A 21,353-nucleotide genomic window follows, 5' to 3' on the forward strand; every position below is an offset into this window, starting at 1 on the left:
GGACGGCCACATGCTGTCCCCTGGCCTTGCAGGGCAAAGCTGGGTCTCCCCAGCTTTGTCTGAGAGTATCCTTGCTCAAACACCTGATGGTTGGCACCAGAGCAAGGCTTGGGGTGAACGCCAGTTGTGCCCTTACTGGTGGTGGTGGAGCAGTCTGTAGATCTGCACGGGGAATTTCGTTTGTGCCTCTTCCCTGGGATGCATCTTATTCCCATAGAGCCGGGGCTGCCGGTGTTTTTCCCAGCTCCTTGTTCTCCTGCTCTCTGCATTGTATTGGGCCTGAGTTTTTTTTCATTTTCTTTTCATGACTGAATCTGCCTTCCAGCCCAGTCTTGGCCCTCGGCCAGCATTTGCCAAAGGGATTTCCTTCTCTGCAGCATGCAGAGAGGCTCCAATTAATGGGCAGGTCCCCTTGAGTAGTCACTTGCTGAGACTGGGTATTGTGGGAGTCCAGGCTTTTTGTCTCAGCACTTCCAGATCAAGCAAGACACCACTTCGGAGCCCTGAGCTCTTCCCTGGGGGCTTGTGAGTCAAGCTGGGCTCTTCCTCTGTTGCACGCAGCAATTAAAAAAATAAATATGTAGGCTGAGCTGTAGCGCGGGTGACAGCAGCCCCCGTGCAGTGGTGCCCCTTTGCAGGTGGTGTGAGACGAAGCAGGTTGTAGGTTTGAGCCAAGGGGATGGAGGCATTGCTCCGTGCCGTGCCCGCAAGGCACTCCGTGCCACAGCGGGATGCTCCCAACAGCGGCTTCGTGCGTGCAGGGGGCGACAGCAGCGAGGACCCCCCTGCAGCGGCCCCCGGACGGGCTGCGGGCAGCAGCACGGTGCAGGGCAGAGGTGCTGATGAGCCCATCGGCATGCTGTCCAAACCGGTTGGGAACACTCTCCTCCGCTTATGCAAACGGTTGGTAATTGAGGAGAGGTTCGTATAATCGTTTGATCTCTCCTCTGCTTCCCTTGGCATGGAGGCCGCATCCTCTCGTGCTGATGTAATCAAAGCCGGCACGGGAAGACGAGGCGTCCTGCGCCGAGAGGGTGCTCGCTCGCTGCCCGGGAGCGCTTGGCTGCGTCCGCGGGGCTGCTGCACAGCTCTGCCTCTGTTGGCATCTACCTGCTTGGAGAACAGAGACCCGGAGGAGCTTATCTTGCCAGGAGCGGTGCCAAAGCCTCTCTCCAAAGATCTGTGTTGGCTGTAAGCAGGGAGATGATGCTGAGGCTCTAGACTGGACTGTTTCCACTTGCCAGAAGCCTGGTCGAGGGAGAGATGGGGCTGTTGTAAGACACCAAGCTGTTCCAGTTCAGGCAGAGCAGGGCTACTTGCTTGCCTGGAGCTGCTGCCTATCACCTGCGTTCGTCGTTGCCTGGGGGCCTTGGCAGTATTTAAGCTTTCAGGAGCACACTGCAAACCCTCGCCCCTTCTCCGGCTGCTGCTGTAGCTGTGTCTGCAAGGAGAGGACATGGGCGGTGAAGATGCGTAGCAGCCCTCCGTGGGGTGCGTCTGCAGGGCTGGTGGGGCAGGAGGAGCGGTGGAGCTTGGCATCAGCCCGCTGCGGAGAAAGGCTTTGGGCAAGGACTGGGAGGAACAGCACCACCTCTCCATCGCGTGACTCGGGATAGCACGATGTGCGGGGCTACGCCGACCTGCCGCTGGCGGCTCTCGAGCAGGGAGTAGCCAGCAGACCCCGTCCGGGCTGTGCGACCAGGTGAGGGTGGTCGGAGGGGAAGGAATCCAGCGGGGTGGGCTCTGCTATGGGGGATGTTTCCCTTCTGGGAGGGCAGGACTTTTCCTGAATCTCGGGAGTTTCCATGAGCAGAAGCTGCCTACGCTGTTCTGGGGAGCACGAGGCGCCGCCAGGCAACCTTGGCTTTCCTTCAACAGAGCCCTTTGGTCATGAATTTCCCTCTGTTTCGGAGGAAATGGCGGTTGTTGCGAGGTTTCCTGGGGATACCTTGCACTCCTCCGCACAGCATCCTCCCCCATGGGCCTTGTGCTGCTATTTGGGATGGGGTTTACGACCGGTGCGGGTGGGAGGATGCAACTGCTGGCAGGAAATGACTGCCAGAGGTTTCCAGCTGTGCCAGAGCCGTGGCGGGGATGGAGCCCACTTGCCGTCCCTCCGGCCCCAAGTCCCGGCTGCGGTTGCAGGAGATGAGCTCTTCGGTCCCACCTTGCACCTTACGCTGCCCACGCACAAGCTGTGTGGCGCAGGGACTTGATTCTTCTGCAAAGAAACTGGTAAAAACGCTATTTACTTACTTACTCGCTTTAGACATGCGCAAGTACATATACCTGCCCGAGTAGGCATGGCTGATGGTGCCATATATCAGGGCACGACCGAGGAACAGCCGGCAGGGACGGGGATCATAAGCACCTATTTGTGAAACCGCAGCCACTGTGTTGCCCGCCTGTGGCGTGATTCAATCCTGCCTGTGCCCAGCTCTTTCTGTGCCTTAGTACCTGTGTGTCCCTGTGACCGAACAATCTCAAATTTAGACTCGAAACCTATCGCCAGGTTTTGCTGTGCAGGTTTTGCCTCTGCACGTTCATGGTTGGGTGCTTTGAAGGCTTTAAGAACTCATCCCTGGGAGAGGGGCAGCATCCAGGGAGCTCAGCCCCTGGCACGTTTGCAAGTTGGACCAGCTTGGCCCTGCAGGCAAAACGCTTTCAAGGCCAATCTGAACATGCGGATTTGAGAGCACATGGAAAACCTGCCTTGAAAGAGGCACCTGAACACACCTGGGTGGATCTGCTCGCCCCACCGACCGCATCCGCGGGGCCGACCTGGCCCAGCGAGGAGGGGGCTCGCTGTTTGGGGAGCGCACAGGCACCCCTATTTCCACTGCGGATACAGCTGGGCCGCTGCCATCAATGTTTTATTTAGTCCTGAAGCATTCACTATACCTCTTCCTTTGGTAGTGGAGTCCTGCCTTCTGCTCCGTATGGATGCTGTGGGAACGTATAGCGTGGTCCCATGTCTCTGATGAGCTTGGGTGGGAACACTGATATTGGGGTGTGGGTTGAAACACAGAGCATGAAAAATAGCAGCGGATCCAGGTATGAAGCTTTTTGCTCCGCGTCCCTGTAGTGCTGGCTGGCCTCGGTGCGCCATGAGATTTTTGGGACCCGAAGTCATAAGTTTCAAAACGTAACTACGCACATTTGTGGGGAGAAAATTCCAGGGAGGGCTATTAAATGTCTGACTCAAAGGTCACGAGCCACAAATAGCCAGCGAGAGTAATCAGGGGAAGTATCTCGCCCTGATCCGCTTCCCGAGGCCTGATGTGGATCTCATTTACAGGCTCAAACAGAGTATTTTCTGATTTATGTGCTTGAAATACCTAAATAATGTGCTTTGCTCGCAGGTGTATGCGCATAGTCTGGGTGGTTTCAGGTGTGTTGCTTTTAATCCTGGTTCATGACTTTGGTTGCGGAAAGGGTTTTGTGATGCACGTGCCTCTGCCAAGCTTTAATCATCGTCTGTCTCAATTTTTTTTTTCTGGAAACTTTCTGCAGAAGAAAGTTTGCAAGAATCAGAGTAGAAAAATATGGTTTTACCCTTGTGGAAAAACTCTCGGGGGCTTTTCATAGAGAAACATCAGCCTCTTCTTGTTTTGGAGCAGGAATTTGATGTCTGGTAGGGAGGAGAGGGATCCACCCACATCTGGCCAATTCATAAAGCCCTTGAAACTCCCAGTTAACATGCTCCATAAAGAGTTATCAGAACTTGGCAACCGACCGCTCCAAACATTACATCTTCCCTGAGCATCATCTGTTCTCTTATGGCTCACGCGGGACGCTGCGTACGGCCTCTCCGCTCGGGGACAGCTGCGGCGGCACAGGGCTTTCCCCGGCGCTGCCTTCCCCGGAGCTGCGCGGCGGCTCCCCTGCGCTCCCCCGGTAGCCGCCCGGCAAGGCGAGGAAGGAGGAAAATGCCCCAAACCCTCAGATTTCGCGGGATGCTGCGAGAAAGCCCCCCGGGGACGCGCAAGCAGATGGAGGTAGGGGAGCTGAGGGGCGCGTGGAGCACCGGCTCGGGGTTCCCGCTGTCCCCCCGGGAGCTGCGAGACCCGACGGCAGTGCCTGTGCCCCTGCTGCTGGTGTAGCTGGGCAGAGGTACCGGGGTGATGCTGGTTTTGTCATTTTTTGCTGGTCTTTGAGGGGGAGCATAGTGTTTGGTCCCAAAATTAAAGCCAGCATCTTGGTGCATACACCTCCGGAGCCAGGGTGAGGTTATGCGAGGTACCCCGGCTCCGGGATTTCCTATTTCTCGAGTTCTGGCTTTGTGATCTTAATGTTATTTCAACATAGTCCTTTTTGTGTGGTTTCTCATTTAAGTGTTTTTAATTTGAACGAATTCCCTCCAGCTAATTTTTGTTACTTGTGCGTGGCTCTGGAGAAGACCTTTTCCTTTTAATAAAGAGGAATGTTTTTAATCACACGCATTCTTCAACCCAGCTGAACTCTGAACCTTTCACAGCTAATCAACATAAGATGGGAAACGGTTTAAAAAAAAAAAAAAACCAAACAAAAAACCCTGCCTTTAGCTGCTGCTCAGCCTCAGACAAAGCTTTTCGCCGTGTGCGATCGCCTTGCGGGCAGCGCTGGCACACGGCAGGGCTGCACCGCGCCGCAGAACCCGGCAGCCTGCCTTCATGGCAGGCAGGGCTGAAGGCAGGGTTGCATGGAAAGGCGTAGCTTGGATGCGACTGGTTTGCTCCTTAATAATCTGCCTGCCCTGGTTCGTTTGCTTCTTGCTTTATTTCCCTCTTATGTAAGTGCAGCTCTTTGCTGACGGCTGATCTCGCCTCTTTAAAAATATCAGGAAATGCCAAAGCAAAGATTTCTGCACTGCTCTTTTGCGGGGGGCTGTCTGTCTGTCTGTCCGGGAGCAACAGCGTGACCAGTGATTTCCCCTTTGGGAAGTGAGCGACACAAGCACCGGATTACCACCACTGGCCTGGGAAACTCACTGCCACCAGATTTCACCCTGGCCAAAAGCTTAGCAGGAGTCCGAGAGGCACTTGAGTGTTTGCAAAGCGGGGAGCCCGTCGCCGTCTGCAGGCTCGCTCCGTGGCTCTCCCCACCTCGCCGGTGAGCGCGCGGGCCCTTGGAGCGCTTCGGCTGTTTTCCCTGCGCCGTGCCATGCCGGCAGCCTGGAAAATGCTGGTAACCCATGCTGGGTTGTTGAGCACAGAGCTTGCATTCATGCTCGTACCGCCGAAGGCTTTCCCAGGGCACGCCGGGGAGAGACTCTGTGCCGAAGCTCCTCTCGCTGTGTTGCAATCTCCCTTTCCCGTGGAGGAAGGGTGGAGCTGCAGCAGCTGCTACCTGCCCAGGTGCGGAGCGGTTTGTGCAATGGGCTCTGCAGCCCTGGGCAGTCGCCTCCACCCGCCGGCACCGCGGCGCGGTTCGCCTCGGCTTTCTCCCGCTGCGCTGGCATAGCGGCATGTTTTCCTCCCGGTGACCTGGCTGCGCAAGGTGACCCAGAAAAACAAATCGCTTGGTGCCGCAGCGATGCGACGGCCTGGGTGCTTCTGCTTTACTGCTGGGCAACGTGGTGCAAGCAGGGACAAGGCAGCAAGTGATCCCTGCGGCCACCTTCACCCCGTGTCCAGGAGAGGGGCTGATGCTGCCTTGCTTCACGCCCCAGATACATCCTGAGTTGTTGGGGCTGAGCAGATAAGCTTTGCAATTAATGGTTTATTCGGCAGAAGCAGGGAGGAGAGGGATGTCTGCAAAGAGGCTGAGTTTTGCTGCGTTTTAATGGCAGGGTCATGTGCAAAGCCATTTGCCCTGGGAGTGCTGCCCTGGTCCCACTGCGCTGCTGCTGGTGACATGGTGGCTGCTGAGCCCCTGCCAGCCCCAGCGCTCGCGTGAAGACGAGCTTGCCACCAGCGCCGGCCTTCCCGTGCGAATGTTCTTGCGAACTAAAAATAATTCACAAAAATGTTGGCAGCCGGACATCCAGCCGGGAGAGGAGCCTGTCCCAGAAACCTTCCGCCTCTTCCCTGGGTGGGTGCTCCCAGCTCGCTTCTCCCTGTCCCGGCACTCGGTCCTGCTCCTGGCCACGCGGCTGAGGAGGGAAGGATGATGGATTCGGCCCCCTGAGGCTGCACGGGGCCAGCGGAGCATCCCGGTCTCAGCCCGTGCATCCCGGTCCCAGCCCCTCCGTGGCCACGGGTCGTGGTGCTGGTGGCTTGTGAGGGTCCACTAGGAACCGGCAGGACCCGGGCTGGCTTGGGGAAAGGGGCAGACCCCCCAGGAGCTGTCATGGGGCCGTGCTTTTGGCCTTCTTCGGGTGAGGGGAAGAGGAGGAGCTGCTCGCCTGGCTGCCTGCCCCCTGAATCATGTGTGAGCATCGGAGGCTGCCGGGGAGGGGAGTTGTTTACTGTAACTCTTGGCGGAGGTCCCGGCATGAAACCCCAAATGAATTCAAGCTGCAGCGGGAGTTCACGGCTGAAACAAACAGCTCCCAGGGCAGGGGGGGCTTTGCGAAGGGGTCCAGAGCTGCTGGAGCCTGGGCTGGAGCAGGAGGGACGCGGGGCATCCCTGGGGAGCTGCCACGCGCCGGAGGGGTCCCAGCGTGGGGACGGTGGCCGGGGCTCCTGCCCGGAGGCTGGGCTGCTCTCCCAGGGCCGCTGCCCCCAGCCCGTCTTCGTCCCTCGCCTCCCTGGCACTCGGCATGTAAAGCGTCGCGTTTCTGAGCTCTGAAAAACCGCCCTGAGTTTTGTGGCTTTAGCCCGCACTGGCCGGGTGCGAAGTTGTAAGTCGGGGCTTTGCACAGGCTGGGATGCCTGTGTCTCCCTGAGGCACTTCAGACCAGTCCGTGCTCCTGTGGTACCTCTTTTCCCTCCCATCTTCCCTCTCTCCCCACCTCCTGAACAGCTCCGTTTTGCCTAACCATCCCCAGCTGAGCAGGGCCCGGTGCAGCGGGGTGCTCAGTGCGCCGTCGACGTGCGGAGCTGGGGGCCGTGGCGGGAGGAGGGTCTGCGCAGCCTCTGCCGCCGGCCGCTCTCCCTGGCTCCGGTGCCTTTTGGCCGTGGGGATGCTCGACAGACTTTTTCCTGGCTCTGGGCGAGCGGTGAGGAGTTGTTTTTCTGGCTGCTGGCCGCTGGCCTGTTCGTCCTCCCTCTCCCCCAGCACATGCGTTCCCTCCCACTTCTCTTCCGCTGCTTCGGAGTTTGTTTTTAAAAAGACTAAAACAAATGAGGTAGAGAGATTCCCAGAGACCCCGCCAGTGCCTTCCCCCTCGGCTCTGTGCCACTGCCTGTGTCTCCCCCTCCATCCCCGGAGGTGCCTGTGGTTGCCCTCAAGGCTTTCTCGCCCCTTTTTGCCCCGGGGAGGTGCTGGAGGGGCTGAGGATGCTGCTGATGGGGCGGTGAGAACAAGGCTGCTGCTGCTGAGCGTTGGCCGGTGGGAGCTCCCCATGGGCAGTTTTAGGATCGCAAGCAGAGGGAGGCTGTGACAGCTCTTCTCTGGATGCCATCCGCTCCGAGGATGGAGGCTGTGGTTTGGTGGGCTGGCCCCTTCCTCCTCGTACCCCCACTTTCCGCTCCAAACGATGCTTCTGCATGTAAGCAGCCCTTCTCAGTGTCTCAAACCCGGTCTCGATGGCTGTGGTCCCCCGGCAGCCCCAGTGCCTTTCCCAGCTCCTGCCCCTTTATGGTATACAGCAGGACAGTGACATTTGGCCAGAGGGGACCGAGGGATGGCTGAGCTTCAGCAAGTTCCTGCAGATAGACAGCATCACGTGGCGGGGATTTGGCTTGGCTGGGAGCTGTCAGAAGTCCCCGTTTCCCATCCTGAGATTTGCTTGTTACAGTCTGTCCTTGTCTGGCTGCCAGCAGCGCGTCCCGTCGGGTAGCACTACGCACACCGTGCCGCTGCCTCCCTTCAGCCTTCCTCCTGCCGAGCATCCCCGAGGAGCTTGGCCAGCGCCCGTCCCGCTGGCATCCTCCTCCTCCTCACTGGGAGGTGGGAACACACAGGAGCTGAGAAGCAGGAGGTGACAGCCCAGCTTATCACTTGCATCCTTCAAAATCACTGGTGTTTAGCAAGACCCGAGGCCGTTTGGGGATTGCTGAAGCTGGGAGGTTTCTGGAGCAGCAGGCAGGTACGGCCTCCCAGGGCGCCGGTGCTGGCACCGTGCTGCAAGGAGACGGGACCAAGCGCTGCAGCCTCTTGGGTAGCGCTGGGGTGAATTGCCAGCCCCACGGAGGACATCAGCCTTTTCGGGACCCCTGGCTTCTTGCAGGTGTTGAAGGGCACCTGGAGAGAAGGCTTGGGGTCTTCTTGCTTAGGGTAACTTCACTTGGAGTCTTGTTCACTCATAAAAATGCAGCTGAAAGGTGCTCATTGCTTTTGCTGTGCCTGACCCTCAAAGGGGGCCGTGGGGCTCACCCTGCCCATCTCGTGGCATCGCGCCTTGTCCAGCCCCGAGGCCTTGGTGATAACGGAGCAGAGGAGCTTGGCAGCTTTTGGGCTGCGGCTGTTAATCTTCCTCAACCTTCCTATCATGCCGGTTACGGTGGGGCAGGCAGGGTGTAGTAATTAGAGCCAATTAGCCAGAGACAAATTAAATCCCAGGCAGTTATCAGCGAGGTGGAGAGAGAACGGGATAAACCCTGCAGTGTGGGGTTTCCTGGGAACATCAGGTCCTTCTCCAACATGGCCTGAGGTTGGGGACATTTCTGTCCTGGAGAACTGAGCTGGTGCCAAGAAGTGTTTGCCCTGGACCAGAGGGAGTTTTTCCTGCCTGGGCCACGCGGGAAAGCCAGAGCTGGCCCCATTTCAGCAGGGCCGTGCACCCCGTCGTCTGCACGGATGTGTGCCTGAGGTTATTAACAGTCCCTGGACCCTCCTTGGGTGAACACTCCCGTGCTCCCCTGCCTTGCAGGGAGGCGCGGGCCAGGGCAGGAGTTTGCCGGGTTTCCCCCTGGAAGAGCTGTGTAAATGCTGTTACGGGGCAGGAGCCTGCAGAGGTTTCTCCTGCAACGCTGCAGTCATCAGCACAAGCTCCCCGATGCCATTGAGGGTGAGGTTTGAACAGCGCAGGGTGTGGTTCTCTGTCTATAAAATAACATTTGCATTTGATTTTTTTTTTTTAAATTGAAACTGCTTTTGGAAAACAATTAGCTCTCAGGCTGCAGCGGCCTTGGCCCTGCGTCCTGCAAGAGCATCCCCCTTGCAGCGTCTCTTCGTGCTGAATTTCCTGCCCACCTGCTTGTTTCCAGCTTCCCCTGCGCTGCAACGCCCGTGGCGAAGCACGAACCTGCAGTGGCCACGGCTGCCTCGCTGCGTTTGGTTTGTGGGACGCCACGGGGCTTGTCCGTGCGTCCTTCAATTGCTGTCGTGCTTGCTCATCCCCTTTCTGCCCGCGCCTGGCCGGCTCGCTGCCTTCTGGCTGTGGTGTTTGGAGCATCCCGCTGCAGAGATGCAGGAGGAGCACTGCGGCTGCGGGCATCCCGTGGCTGCGTGGCTCTTCTGCAGGTTCGTCTTCTGTTTGTTACAGCTGGAAGCGACCAGCTCTGCTTTGCACTGGCCCGTGGCACGTGCAGGATAAATTAAGCACGGCTTTAGGAGCTGGTTGGTGAAAATCCCCTGCCACAGTGGGTGCTCCAGCGCTCTGTGTAATTGGGACTGTTTTAGGTGTTCCCAGGAGGATGGGGGGTTCACCATGCAGGGAGGCTGTGCATCCAGGCAGGGCGGGAGCGCCTTAAGTTTGCAAAGCAGTTCTCAGCCGTGGTGTCAGGGCGAGATGCCTGCAGCACCTTGGAGGTTCTCCAAGGGTGTATGATTTACAGGTTTTTTTGCCCGATGATGGAGGAGGCTTTTGCAGGCAGTAGATGGTGCGTAGCAAGCCCTTCTCAATGGCAGGGCGTGTTCCTGCCCACCCGTGCATTGGAGTATACCCGGGCCCCAATCTGCTGCCTTCCCTACCTAGCAGGGTGGTCTGAGCCGGACAGGGACTGAGCTGTACCCTGCTTTGTGTCTCGACAGCTGCTGTGAACCCGTGCACCTCCCCACGGGTGCCCCAGACCGCCCCCATGGACCTGCGTATCGGGCAGCGCGTCGTCAAGCCCGGCTCCGACACCACCTTGCTGGCCCTGAAGCACACGCAGCAGCTGCAGCACCAGCTCTTCCTCGCCAGCCTGCACCAGCAGCAAGTGGAGCAGCTCGCCCACCAGCACGTGAGGGTACGGGCACCCCGGGGTGCAGGGGGGGGACCTGCACCCGCTTTTGGTAGCAGCTGGGTGAGGACTGGGCACTTCAAAGAATTAATTTTGCCCCCAAAGCACGTAGCTCATGGCACAGTGTGTGTCTGCCAGCAGTGCCCTGTGTCGGGGCTGGCTTTGTCCGAGTTCCCGTCTCTGGCAGGGATTAAGAGGAAGAGGCTGGAAATCCCAACCCCAAAATAACCTTCCCAGGTGAATTCCTTCTTTCCCCTGAGGCGGAGAGTCTGTAGTATTTTTTAGCCAGCCCGGAGACCTCTCTGACGCAAGGAGGCCAGTTAGGCAGTCAGGTGGGGGGGTTCGTGTCTTACTTTCAGGCCAAATCTCCGTCCTGCCAAGGCCGGCGGGAGGGCTGGGGCCTCCTGGGATGTGCGAAGCAGGGAAATATTTTCAGCTGCATACCATGTGTGCTGAGCGAGGAGCCAGAGCGACTGGACAGGATGCCTGGTGTCTGTGATCTGCCACTCCGCTTGGCCACCACTGTTTCTCTGCCCTAAAGGCACGGTTTACTCACTTTACAAGCTAATTTGCTTTTCTGGGAAGTCTTCACTGAAATTCTCTAGTGTCACCCAGAATAGCACCCCTGCCCTGCACAGCCTCTGCTGCCAGACCCTGCATTGTCCCACAATTACAGCAAGATTGAGCTTGGATGGTTCCTCTGGAGGCCCCCGCTGAGAGCAGGGCCAGCTTCAGAGGTAGGGCAGGTTGCGGAGGACCACGTCCAGGCGAGCTGTGACCATCTCTAAGCACAGAGATCCCCCCTGCGTGTCCCGGTCGCAGGGCTGCACCGTGCTCGTGGCAGGCATCAGTTCCATATATCCAGATGGGATTTCCCTTGTGGCACATCTGTCCCGTTGCTGCTCATCCTTTTGCTGGGCTCCTCGGAGGACCCTGGCTCCATCTGCTCCGTGACCCCCCTTTGAGTGGTGGAAGAGGCAGTTGTACCCCCGCTCCTCTGGACCAAACAAGCCCAGCCTCATCCACTTCTCTCACGTCCCATGTGCCTTGCCCCTCAGCACCAGCCCTGCTCTCAGGCTCACTGGTCCCAGTACCCTTGTCTGGAAGCCCTGGCGGAATCACACTGAGGCTTTCTGGGAGAGGCTGAGCATCAGCTTGGTCCACACAAGGAGAGTTTGAGATGCTGCTGCTGCCACGACTGATGGGTGCTTAGAGGCATTTGTGCAGATGTGATGCTTTCTGACCTCCCTGTGAAGTGGGATCATCTCTGAAAACCTCAGCTCTGGAAAACACCAAGATCCAAGCTTTTAAGACTAGTATAATTGGGGTTTTTTTCCCCTTTTAGTCAACTCTGATTTTTATTTTTTATTGTATTACAACATGCCCTAGCTACAGATATGTCAAAACACCATGAAAGGCAGCAAGTTGAAACAAACTGGTTTGAGTTTTATGATGTCCCTGGGGAGAGCGTCTCTGGAGACAAAGATGCGTCCGGTTTGCTGTGATGAAACAACTTAACACGTTCTTGTCGGCCAGGGCTTCCAAAATTGACATAACGGACCGTTTCAGACATGCTCCATCACCGTGTACTCGTGCCTTGGGCTTGGGCGGGGGTAGGAGGGCTTCGGTCTGCGTTGGGCGAGGCTGGGGTCTCCTGGTGCTGATGTCCCTCTCCTTGCAGGTGACCATGGAGTCCCCGCACCGCGAAGCCGAGCCTGGGCAACAGGAGCAGGAGCTGCGGCAGATCCTCAACAAGGACAAGAGCAAGCGAAGTAAGAGCCTCCACGTGTCTGCTGGCACGTGGCACCGGGCACCGCATCCCTGCCCGAGGAGCCGTGTCCCCGAAACTGGGGGCTCGGCTCACAGAGGGAGTGAGATCAGAGTGGCTTTTAGAAGGGGGCTCAGCAGGTGGTTCTGCCCTTATCCAGACCAAGCTCTGCCTTCTCTTGCTCTAAAGGCGTGTGATAGATCCATGCCGCTGAGCATCTCTGTCCTGTGCACCAAACTGAGCCGTGCTCTGTGCCTGCCTGGGGCCAAGAGAACAGCTTGGTGTCCGCGGGGAAGTCCGGTCCTTCTGAGCAGCAAGCAGCGATGCCAGCAAGTTGCACTTAGCAGCTGGCAAGAGATTTTTTTTTTGGCCCAGGCCTGGCTGGTGTTTGTCCTTCATATCCTTCCTAGCGATGCCAACCAGGAGGTCACGACAGATCTCCAGATCTTCCTACGGCCGCTGCAGCGGTGCTGCCCAAGCTGACGGTGCTTGTGACTGCACTGGGCAGGGCATGAATTTGCCTCTTGAACTTCCAAGCCCCAGGCTGGAGCACCCGTGGCAGTGGGGAGAGGTTAGTGGGTGCCCCCACGCTGGGCAGGAAGGTTTGCAAGCCCCGTCCGGCTGCGATCTCCCTGCGCCATCTAGTGCCAGTGGCCGCAGGGAGCTCGCAGGGAGCTTGCTCTGAGCTTTTGGATGTGCAGAGCTCTGCATCGCAACCCAAAAATGCAGCTGCAGCATGCAGCGGTTGCATTGCGCCCGTGCCAGTGTCCATGAGCCTACTGTCCACCTGCCTGTCCAGTCTGAGCTCTGTCGGGATGCTGGTATTTTCCCTTGCTCCCACGTGGCTGCGGAGCACAGGCTTCTCCGCCACGGTGCACAGGGTTGATGGGGCTAATTGCAATGCTGAAAACGCAGCGCCTGCCCTTTCCCTGCCATTCCTGAGCAAACAGCTCCTGCGAACGCAGTCAGCTCGGCACGGCTGAGCGTGACAGCCTACACACAGCCCCTTTGTGCAATCCGGGAGTTAATCATACAAATTAATTAAGTAACTTGTGCTCGGAGGTGCTGAATAGTGGCACAGAAGCATGGAGCATCCCCGTTGTAACCACAGAGCGTTCCTGCTGGAACGGATGGATGGGGATATGGCCTGGCATGGGTAGGAGCATGGGAACAGGCCCCAGTCCGAGGTGAGAAACACACGGGAGGCTCGTGGCAGCCGGGGACTGGCGATTGCAGCACCCTGCAGCAGTCAGACCTCTGCGTGGGGGTGTTGTACCACCGCGGTGGAGCCAGGTGTTGAACGTGGGTCGCTGCTGTTTGTTTGCCAGCGGGTTGCGGTAAGTCTCATGCTCTTCTGGAAGAGCGCAGCTCCCTCAGGAGATTCGGGAGCCTCAAAGCTATCCCCTGAACTGTTTGGAGGTGCTCTCTTTTTCTTGCTGTCTCTCATGCAAGCTGTCCCCATTTTGGGGGGCAGAGTATGACTGCGTGGGGGGCTGAGGTGCCGGACAGGCTGAGCTGTACACCATCAGCTGGAAGTTATCAGCGTGTAACGCAGGCTCAAAGAGCCCCAGGGCACAGTGTCTCTGGAGAGGCTTCAGAAGGATCCCATGCACCCGTGGGAGTTTTGTCACCGCTGTACGAGCCACGCTGTGCTTTCATGCCCTCTTTATTCTGTGGGTGTCAGCTTATACCTGCTGTCTCTGGATCGGATGAAGCAGACAGATCTGCAGCTGAGACTCGCCTCTGGCGATGCTCTGCCTCTCGCCAGCCGCGCTCCCAATGCTCAACGAGGCGCACGCAAAAAGATCAGGCTCCTGACATGATGTGGGAGAGCTGAGGGTGGGACGGGGATGCTTCCCTGACCCTCTGGGCAGCTCCGGCTGCCCCGGCTGGCCCTTCTCTCCCTGAGCCAACCTTGACCTGAGAACTGCACCAAGCATCTCCACAGGGTTTTCTCAGTGTCTCTGTGCCTGTAGGGGGTCTCCAGCCATCCTGGCATTACTTGTGGAGCCGTGGGGCCACGCTCATGTCTGCAGGGATCCCTTAAAGTGCTCTGTGTTGGCTCTCAGCCCTGTGTGGTCACTGCTGGTCTTTCTGCAGGTGCTGTGGCCAGCACAGTGGTGAAGCAGAAGCTGGCTGAGGTCATCCTGAAGAAGCAGCAGGCAGCTTTGGAGAGGACCAGCAACCCCAACCCTTCAGCCATGCCGTACAGGTAAAACAAGGGCATCCTCTGGCCTGCCCCGAGCAGGACATCTGCTCGGGACCCGAAAAAGGTGGCTGTTTATCTTGGGCAAGATCTTGCCATTATCTTCTGCTTTCTGGTCTTTAGAGATGTTGTTTAGCTAACGTCTGTTGGGCGAGGTAGCTTGGTTCTGTGTTAAGTGCTTGCAGGAGGTGGATGAAGCTCCTGCATTGTTTTCCCTGACCTTGTCGGACTTTGATGGCTCGTCCCACTCCTGACCCGAGAAGTACTGTCAGGCTTCTTGTCTTTTGTCCCAAGACAAGGCAACACCAGTAGCTGGATCCCTTCTGTAGGTGCTTGTGGTAGTGGACAGGACAAGCCTTTCTGGCCACTGGCAGAGCTAGCACACACCCAGAAAAGGCAAATACCCCTTGGGCCACCCTTGCGTTGGAGGGCGTAGCGTGGTTGGCACGTGGCTGCCAACTGGGAAGGGTCTCTGACAAGGTGGCCTCTCCCCATAGGTCTCTGGAACCGCTGGATCCCGAGGGCCCTTCCCCTCCTGTGCTCAGCACCTTCCTGCCCCCTGTCCCCAGCACTTCTCTTGACCCCCCAGAGCATTTTCCGCTGCGGAAGACAGGTAAGGCCTTGGGGGTAACGCCATCTCCCTCCCGCCGTGATGCCCTCACAGCCTGCGCGCGGGGGATGGCTGGAGCTGAGAAGCAGGGTGGCCTGGCCCCACGAAGCCAGTCCAGCCTCGCCCCTGTCGGCAGTGGGGCCGGGACTAACCACCTTGTCTGCTCGCAGCGTCTGAGCCCAATCTGAAGGTGCGTTGCAAGCCCAGGAAGTGCCTTGACCGACGCAAGAATCCCTTGACGCGGAAGGAGAGTGCTCCCCCCTCCCTGAAGAGGCGGCCGCCCGAGGCGATCGGTGAGGGCTTTGCCAGGACAATGATACCTCAGGGATCTGGAGGGACCTTGGGGCCAGGCTGGAGCAGCTACGGTCTGCCCAGGACCCCACACCACATCTGCTTGAGGGTCGTGTCTTCAGGGCTTGGCACATTACGGGTGCCCTCCTCGGGGCGCAGCCCATGGAGGGAGCTCTCTGCCATGATGGTGCAGGGATAGATGAGCCAGGAAAAGATGTTGCTGCAGCTGTACCCTGCTGCTTTTTGGGCCCAGGATGGACCTAGAAGGCTGAAAGGGTTCAAGGCCCTGAGCAAACGTGGCTGGTCAGGCTTCCTCACTGTGGCGGGGTGCCTCCCATGCGGGCAGGGCAGCTCCGTCTCTGCTGTGCCACGCAGTCAAAGGGAGGTTTGGCCCTCGGAGGGCGGTGGGCAGCTGTTAGAGGGTGGGAGGGCTATGAAGGGCTGGGGCAGGGGCTGTGAAGCCCATTTCTGGGTGCTTGTGCCCATCACCCCCGTTTCTCTTCCTTGTGCAGACTCCTCCCCGAGCAGTAGCAGCACCCCCGTGTCCGGCTGCAGCTCTCCCAACGACAGCCTCCCCGCTGAGCACGGAGCCCTCCCCGCTGCCTCCGGCATGGCCCACGAGGTGAGCTCCGACGGCCTCGCAGCCAGAGGTCTTGCAGGTTGGGGCTTCCTGACCCCAGGGCTGGGTGCCCTGATCTCCCACTCCCATCCTAGGCTCAGGCAAAGGTAGCATCCACCCCTGGGGACCCCAGCCCCGGATCCCACTGCCCAGGAACTGCCCTTAGCCCTGCTCTCCCTGCACGGTGGGATCTTCTGTCTGGCCCAGTGCTGCTCCTGACACACTGCCCTCCTTGGCAGTGTGCATTTCTTGTCTCCTAGTGTATGTGCTCTCCCCACTGGGCCCTAATGTCCCTTGCCCTGGCCCGAGGTGTTCCTCCAGGCAGGTGGGGCTCAGCTGCCCTCTTCTGCTGCCCATGCCCAAGCTGCTTGTCCCACACTGAGCTCTGCCTCTGCCAGAGCAGGAGACTAATGAATTGTGTTTGGTGCAGACACCCCTGGCCCAGCGCCTGATGATGCAGGAGAGCTCACTGGCCCAGTTTGCCCTGCAGAGTGCAGCCTCCCTTCCGGCCATCACGCTGGGATTGCCGGCTACCACTAGCGCCAGGGTAGGTAGCCAGGTTGTAGGTAGCCCTAGAACTGGGCAGAGTCCCCGCGGGGCAGGGGAAGCCCTTTCCTTTGGGCCTGAGGTTCCTGGGGTAATGCTGGGCATGCAGTGGCTCTGAGTATCCACAGCTGCTGCCTGTGGGCACTGAGCACGGCGAGGATATGCTGTCCCCTTGCCGTGTGTGTCCTGGTGGGTGGCTAACCCACTCCTCCTCCTCTCTGCAGGGAGAGGCAGATCGCCGCCCGCTCTCCAGCCTGGCACACCGGGTGCCCGTGCTGAACGGACCTGTCCTCACGGGCACGCACTCGCCCATGTTCATACCAGCTGGCTTGGAGCAGCACGAGGCTGGGAGTCCCTTATCCACTCGGCTCCAGCCCGTCATCATCCTCGAGCCCTCGGTCGCCCACACTCCGCTGGTGGCGGGTAAGTGTTGAGCTTGGTGACAGGCGCTGGGGCTGTGTCAGTGCTGGCAGGGCTCAGCGTAGAGCTTTGCTCAGGGTGGGCAGGTTTTTTGGGTGCTGGGAAAGCCTAGTGGCCTTGATTTTTCATTACTCTTCTGTGAGCTGGGGCCAAGGGAATGGAGGATGTTGCCCCTGCAAGCATGTCCTTGCCATGGATGAAACCAGAGTTCTGCATGCACCATGGCCCCAACAGTGCAGAGAGCGCCGCCGCTGTGGCTCTTCCCTCCAGCTGCCCCTTGCCTGGCCCGAGCTGGGCTGGGCTGGAGCCGTTCACCTTTCCTGCAGCCCAGAAGCCCCCCTCCAAGGGGTCTTTCCTGCCTCTTCCTAGGGTTTTGTGCCAGCACATTTCACCACAGGCCCTGCATTGAGCAGGGCAGCTCAGACGTCCTGGCTTTGCCTCTAGCTGCCTTATTCCCCCCAGCCCCTCGAGGTAATCCACTCTAATTGTAGCAGAAGGAGAACTGGCTCCTTCATGCTGGTTTCTGGCTCCATCTCCCCCTGCCCTGTGATACCTGCAGCAAAGGAAGCTTCTCCCATTGAGGATGAAGCTGAGGGGGGACTGAGATGATTGAGGTCAGCCAGATCCTGTCCCCAGACCCCTGTGGGCTGTGTGATGCCAAAGCGATGGGGACAGAAGGAGGGGAGCCATAAAGACACAGCCCATCCATCCTGGCCTACCAGATACTGGGCTCCAGCACTGGATCAATGTCATTTTTAGGGCTGTCTGGAGATAGTCTGCATGGGTGCAGACAGCACTGCTGCTCGCCGTGCCCAGCTCTGCAGGGTGTCACGTCTGCCTAGCAGACCATGCCACCCCTCACCTCTCCTTCGTCTTCCCCTGCAGTGCCAGGTCTGGGAACCGTCCCCTTCTCCTTCACCCCCTCACTCATCTCGGCAGAGCGCCTGTCGCTCCCAGGCCACCATAAACCGCTGGGCAGGACCCGCTCGGAGCCCCTGCCCCAGAACCCCAAGGCCATCCAGCAGCAACTGGTGTACCAGCAGCATCACACCCAGTTCCTGGAGAGACTCAAGCAACAGACGCATCTGGGCAAGGTAAGTCACGGAGGCCCAGCCCAGGCGTGTAGGAGGTAATGGGAGACAGATGCTAGAAGGGTGCAAGATGGCAACCCTGCCTGGACCAGGTGTCCAGGGCCAAGGCAGAGGCACTTGGGAGATGCTGCCTTGCCCAGACTCGTAGCAGCAAGCTGAGGGTACCTGCTCAGCTTCCCTGGCTCCCACATCCATCATGCTCCTGCCCTGAGGTGCCCTGCCACCCCTCATGACCTCCTCAGCCTGGCCTGTCCCCTGCCACCTCTCCATGCTCATTTGTGACCTCTCCAACCACAGCGCATGGCTAAATCCAGCGAGAAGCCCCGTCTGCGGCAGATCCCCTCCTCAGAGGACATGGAAGCTGAGGGGACGCTCCCAGAGGCCGGGGCCGAGAGCGGCGACGCAGCGAGGGCACACGTGGAGCCCGCACGGCCGGGGAGCAGCGTGAAGGAGCCCGAGAGGACGCAGAAGATGATGCAGCCGCAAGAGGAGCTTGTCCTACAGCCGGTACCCAAGGGCTGGCAGGGATGGGAGAGCCCTGGGGAGGGGTGTGGGCTGCCAGCCTGAAGCAGCCCTCTCCCTTCTGGGCACAAGGAGCCCATGGGGAAAAGGGACGATGGCTTCTCTGGCTGTCTCAAGCTTCATGGAGCCCTTGGGGTGGTTTGAAGCTTTCATAGAGGCTCAGGAGTGGGCTGTAAGAGGTGGAGTTCCCAGCCTTGTCCCTCTCTCCAGTCGTAGCTTAATTGCTTTGAGTATTAGTCCTGTGCAGGCAGCGTGCAGAGATCCCTGCCCTGCGATTTGGAGCAATTTTTAATTCATTCCTTGGTGTCTCCTATTTGAGGCTTTGCACAAACCCAGCAAAGCTGGTAGCATCCCAAGCCTGGGAAGATCCAGATCAGACCCTGGGAGCCACCTCCGTAAAGGGGCGCTGTGTGGGTAAGGACACAGGCACCACGTCTGTGCCTTCCTTCAGCCTGGAGCAGTTTGCTAGGACAGGGACAAGAGCTGCAGCCACCCGTGGTGTCAGCAAAGCTGGGTATCGTCCCCAGATTGCTGGGTATGGTCCCCAGGTTGCTGTGCCTTGCAGCAGGGCTGCCAGCACTGCGGGGCTGAGCCAGCAGAGAGCAGCAGATGCTGCGTGACGTGTCCCAGCTCCTGCAAACCAGCTCTGAGCCCCCCAGCATGGAGCGGGCTGTGGTATCCAGACCCTGGGAGGGTGCACAGTGCAGGGCTCCCTTCCCTGGGCCGGGTGATGCTGCCTTCACCGCCCCGGTGCCATGCTCACCGCCGCCTCTCTCCATCAGGCCTATCTCTGGGATTCCTACCAGCGTGTGCAGCAGCAGCTCCTCAAGCGGCAGCCGTTGGCCGACTCCCCCATGGTCCCCACCATCCATGCGGGGCACAGGCCCCTCTCCAGGGCCCAGTCATCTCCTGCCACCGCGACCGTCTCCCTTCCTGCCCAGGACACGGCCCCCAAGACGCTCTCCCTGCCCGTGCAGGAGCAGCCAGCCAAGCCCCACTTCACAACAGGTATGGCCCAGCCCCTCTGTGGGGCTGGAGCAGCAGCAGGGGCTGGTGACAGGAGCTGGAAGGGAGGTGGGGATGCCCAGGGGCAGCTTAGCATCAGTCCCAGTCAATCCTGGACTCATAAATGCTTGGGAGTGCTCTGGCTCGCTACAAAAAGAGCAGAGCAAGCCATGAGGGGCTCCTTCTCCTTATGTAAAGTGACTTTTCCAAGCAGGACTTGCCCATCTGGCCCCTTGACTGCCATCCTGGTCCAGTGATGCTGGCAAGGTTCAGCTCTTGTACATACCCAAGGCAGGATTTGGCTTCAAGCGTGTTGGGACAGAAGCTCCCATGGTTTGAGAGAGGTGTTTCAGTCAAACCAAAAGGCCACAGGCGTTTAGGGTCTCAACCAGCCCCTGAAAAGGAGCTGAATTAGGGTCAGCAATGTCAAGGCCTGGGTGTCCAGTCCAGCCTCGGGACAGCAGCTCTCCTTGTGCCTTCCAGGGCTGGTTTACGATTCGGTGATGCTCAAACACCAGTGCTCCTGCGGCGACAACAGCAACCACCCAGAGCATGCGGGCAGGATCCAGAGCATCTGGTCCCGTCTGCAGGAGAGAGGGCTGCGCAGCCAGTGCGAGGTGAGCGCGAGCGGCAGGGTGGGAGCTGGACGCCTGCCCAGGAGGGGGATGCTGGTACGAGCAGATCTCCTGCTAACGGTGTGATAGGGTACCCTGCTCCCAGCTCCATCCGTTTTGCTCCCAGATCTTCTCAGCCTGTTGCCACCATTATCCAGGCAACAAAGACCTTGGCAGAGGGCTTGGACTTCTCCGTTGCTGGCAGTGCCAAGTCAGAGCATGCTGGTCTGACCATCTCCAGCTTCAGAGGGCAGCAGCAGTCTGCTCTGCTGGAAGATGGGTGTAGGGAGAGGTGTGATCCCTACTGAAATGGTGTTTTGCCGACTCAGGGAACATCAGTGTCAGTTCCAGTCCGTTAGAAACCTTGCCCTGGTCTAGCTGGGCTGACTGGTCTGCACAGGGCTCTGCAGTTGAGGGAGGGCGGTGCTGGCATTTGCTGCCTGATCTCTGCCTGCAAATGAGGGGTGCTCAAGTTCAAGTCCCATGCAAGAAGCACGGCGCTCCGCCTTGCAGCTGCCTCCCCAGCTGTGGTGACACGAGGTGTGGCTGTACTCGTACGTCAGGATGTGCCCCCCGCCTCGGAGGCTGGTGTGCGTGGGTGGGCGAGCCCGCATCTCCCACCTGGAGCAGCTTGGTCACAGCCCCTGTCTGCCACAGTGTCTGCGGGGACGCAAGGCCACCCTGGAAGAGCTGCAGTGTGTCCATACCGAGCGCCACGTCTTCCTCTACGGCACCAATCCCCTCAACCGCCTGAAACTGGACAACGGGAAGCTGGCAGGTGAGTCCACATCCACACCGCTCCCTTCGGCAGCCGTGCCCTCGCCTTCTGCCCGTACCTGCCCGCACATCCACACCGGGTCTCAGAGTGCCCTCAGCCATGGGGACCGCACCAAGCAGCCCCCCTGCGGGCTGGTCCTAATTCTGGCCGAGCAGCCAGGCCAAACCTCCCTCCTTGGTACCCCCGTGCCGTGTGCCCTGTCCCCCACCATTCCCCAGTTTCTCAGCTCTGAAGCCCGCGCTGTCCCCTCTCTCTGCAGGGATCCTGTCGCAGCGGATGTTCGTCATGCTGCCCTGCGGAGGGGTGGGGGTAAGTGCTCTATCTCTGCTTTGGCCGGTTTTGGACGGGGTTGTTCCTTTCTTCTGTCCCCAGCGAGGGCTTCCTTGTGGGCTTGAGTGGAGAGGGAGCTCCCGGAGCCTTTGGGGTGCGAAGGTTGGGTAGCCTCAGGTGGGAGCACTCCATCCGTGGGCAAGATGTCATTGTATCAGAGCTTCCCCCGTCCTTGGGATGGTCCTAAGCATCCCACCCTTGAAAGGGGATCCTTTGTGCCTCCTTACTCTAAGGGGCCCAGGAACCAAAAGCCCCCCACAGCCATTTCTAAGAGCCATTACTCTAAGGGGCATTAGAAGGGAGCGAGCTGGCGGGACGGCTGGGGGAAGCCGCAAGCCATGGTCTCAGCTGAGGGAGGGGAGC

General features: G+C 59.1%; 1 protein-coding gene across 15 annotated transcripts in view; it reads left to right on the top strand.

Moving 5' to 3' along the window:
- Positions 1–21,353, top strand: part of HDAC7 (histone deacetylase 7) — a 98,157-nt gene that overhangs the window by 68,532 nt on the left and 8,272 nt on the right. For 12 of the 15 annotated variants that reach the window (XR_015707724.1, XM_087771013.1, XM_087771017.1 and 9 more), the window contains 14 exons: positions 10,000–10,196; positions 11,872–11,962; positions 14,059–14,170; positions 14,662–14,777; positions 14,945–15,067; positions 15,578–15,687; positions 16,115–16,231; positions 16,455–16,653; positions 17,536–17,744; positions 18,039–18,248; positions 19,046–19,271; positions 19,752–19,885; positions 20,540–20,660; positions 20,920–20,969. Coding sequence is in view for 14 of the 15 variants with exons in the window: in XM_087771013.1 (XP_087627139.1) it covers positions 10,000–10,196; positions 11,872–11,962; positions 14,059–14,170; positions 14,662–14,777; positions 14,945–15,067; positions 15,578–15,687; positions 16,115–16,231; positions 16,455–16,653; positions 17,536–17,744; positions 18,039–18,248; positions 19,046–19,271; positions 19,752–19,885; positions 20,540–20,660; positions 20,920–20,969 (2,015 nt within the window). In the remaining variant the exon portion in view is untranslated. Of the gene's footprint in view, positions 1–1,525; positions 1,703–3,787; positions 3,999–9,999; positions 10,197–11,871; positions 11,963–14,058; positions 14,171–14,661; positions 14,778–14,944; positions 15,068–15,577; positions 15,688–16,114; positions 16,232–16,454; positions 16,654–17,535; positions 17,745–18,038; positions 18,249–19,045; positions 19,272–19,751; positions 19,886–20,539; positions 20,661–20,919; positions 20,970–21,353 lie in introns of those variants that run through there. The other 3 variants (XM_087771016.1, XM_087771015.1, XM_087771006.1) reach the window with 3 other exon arrangements.

Source organism: Nipponia nippon, unplaced genomic scaffold (genome assembly GCF_047370975.1).
Source record: "Nipponia nippon isolate SJK-2023a ecotype South Korea unplaced genomic scaffold, ASM4737097v1 scaffold_35, whole genome shotgun sequence".
Taxonomy (NCBI): domain Eukaryota; kingdom Metazoa; phylum Chordata; class Aves; order Pelecaniformes; family Threskiornithidae; genus Nipponia; species Nipponia nippon.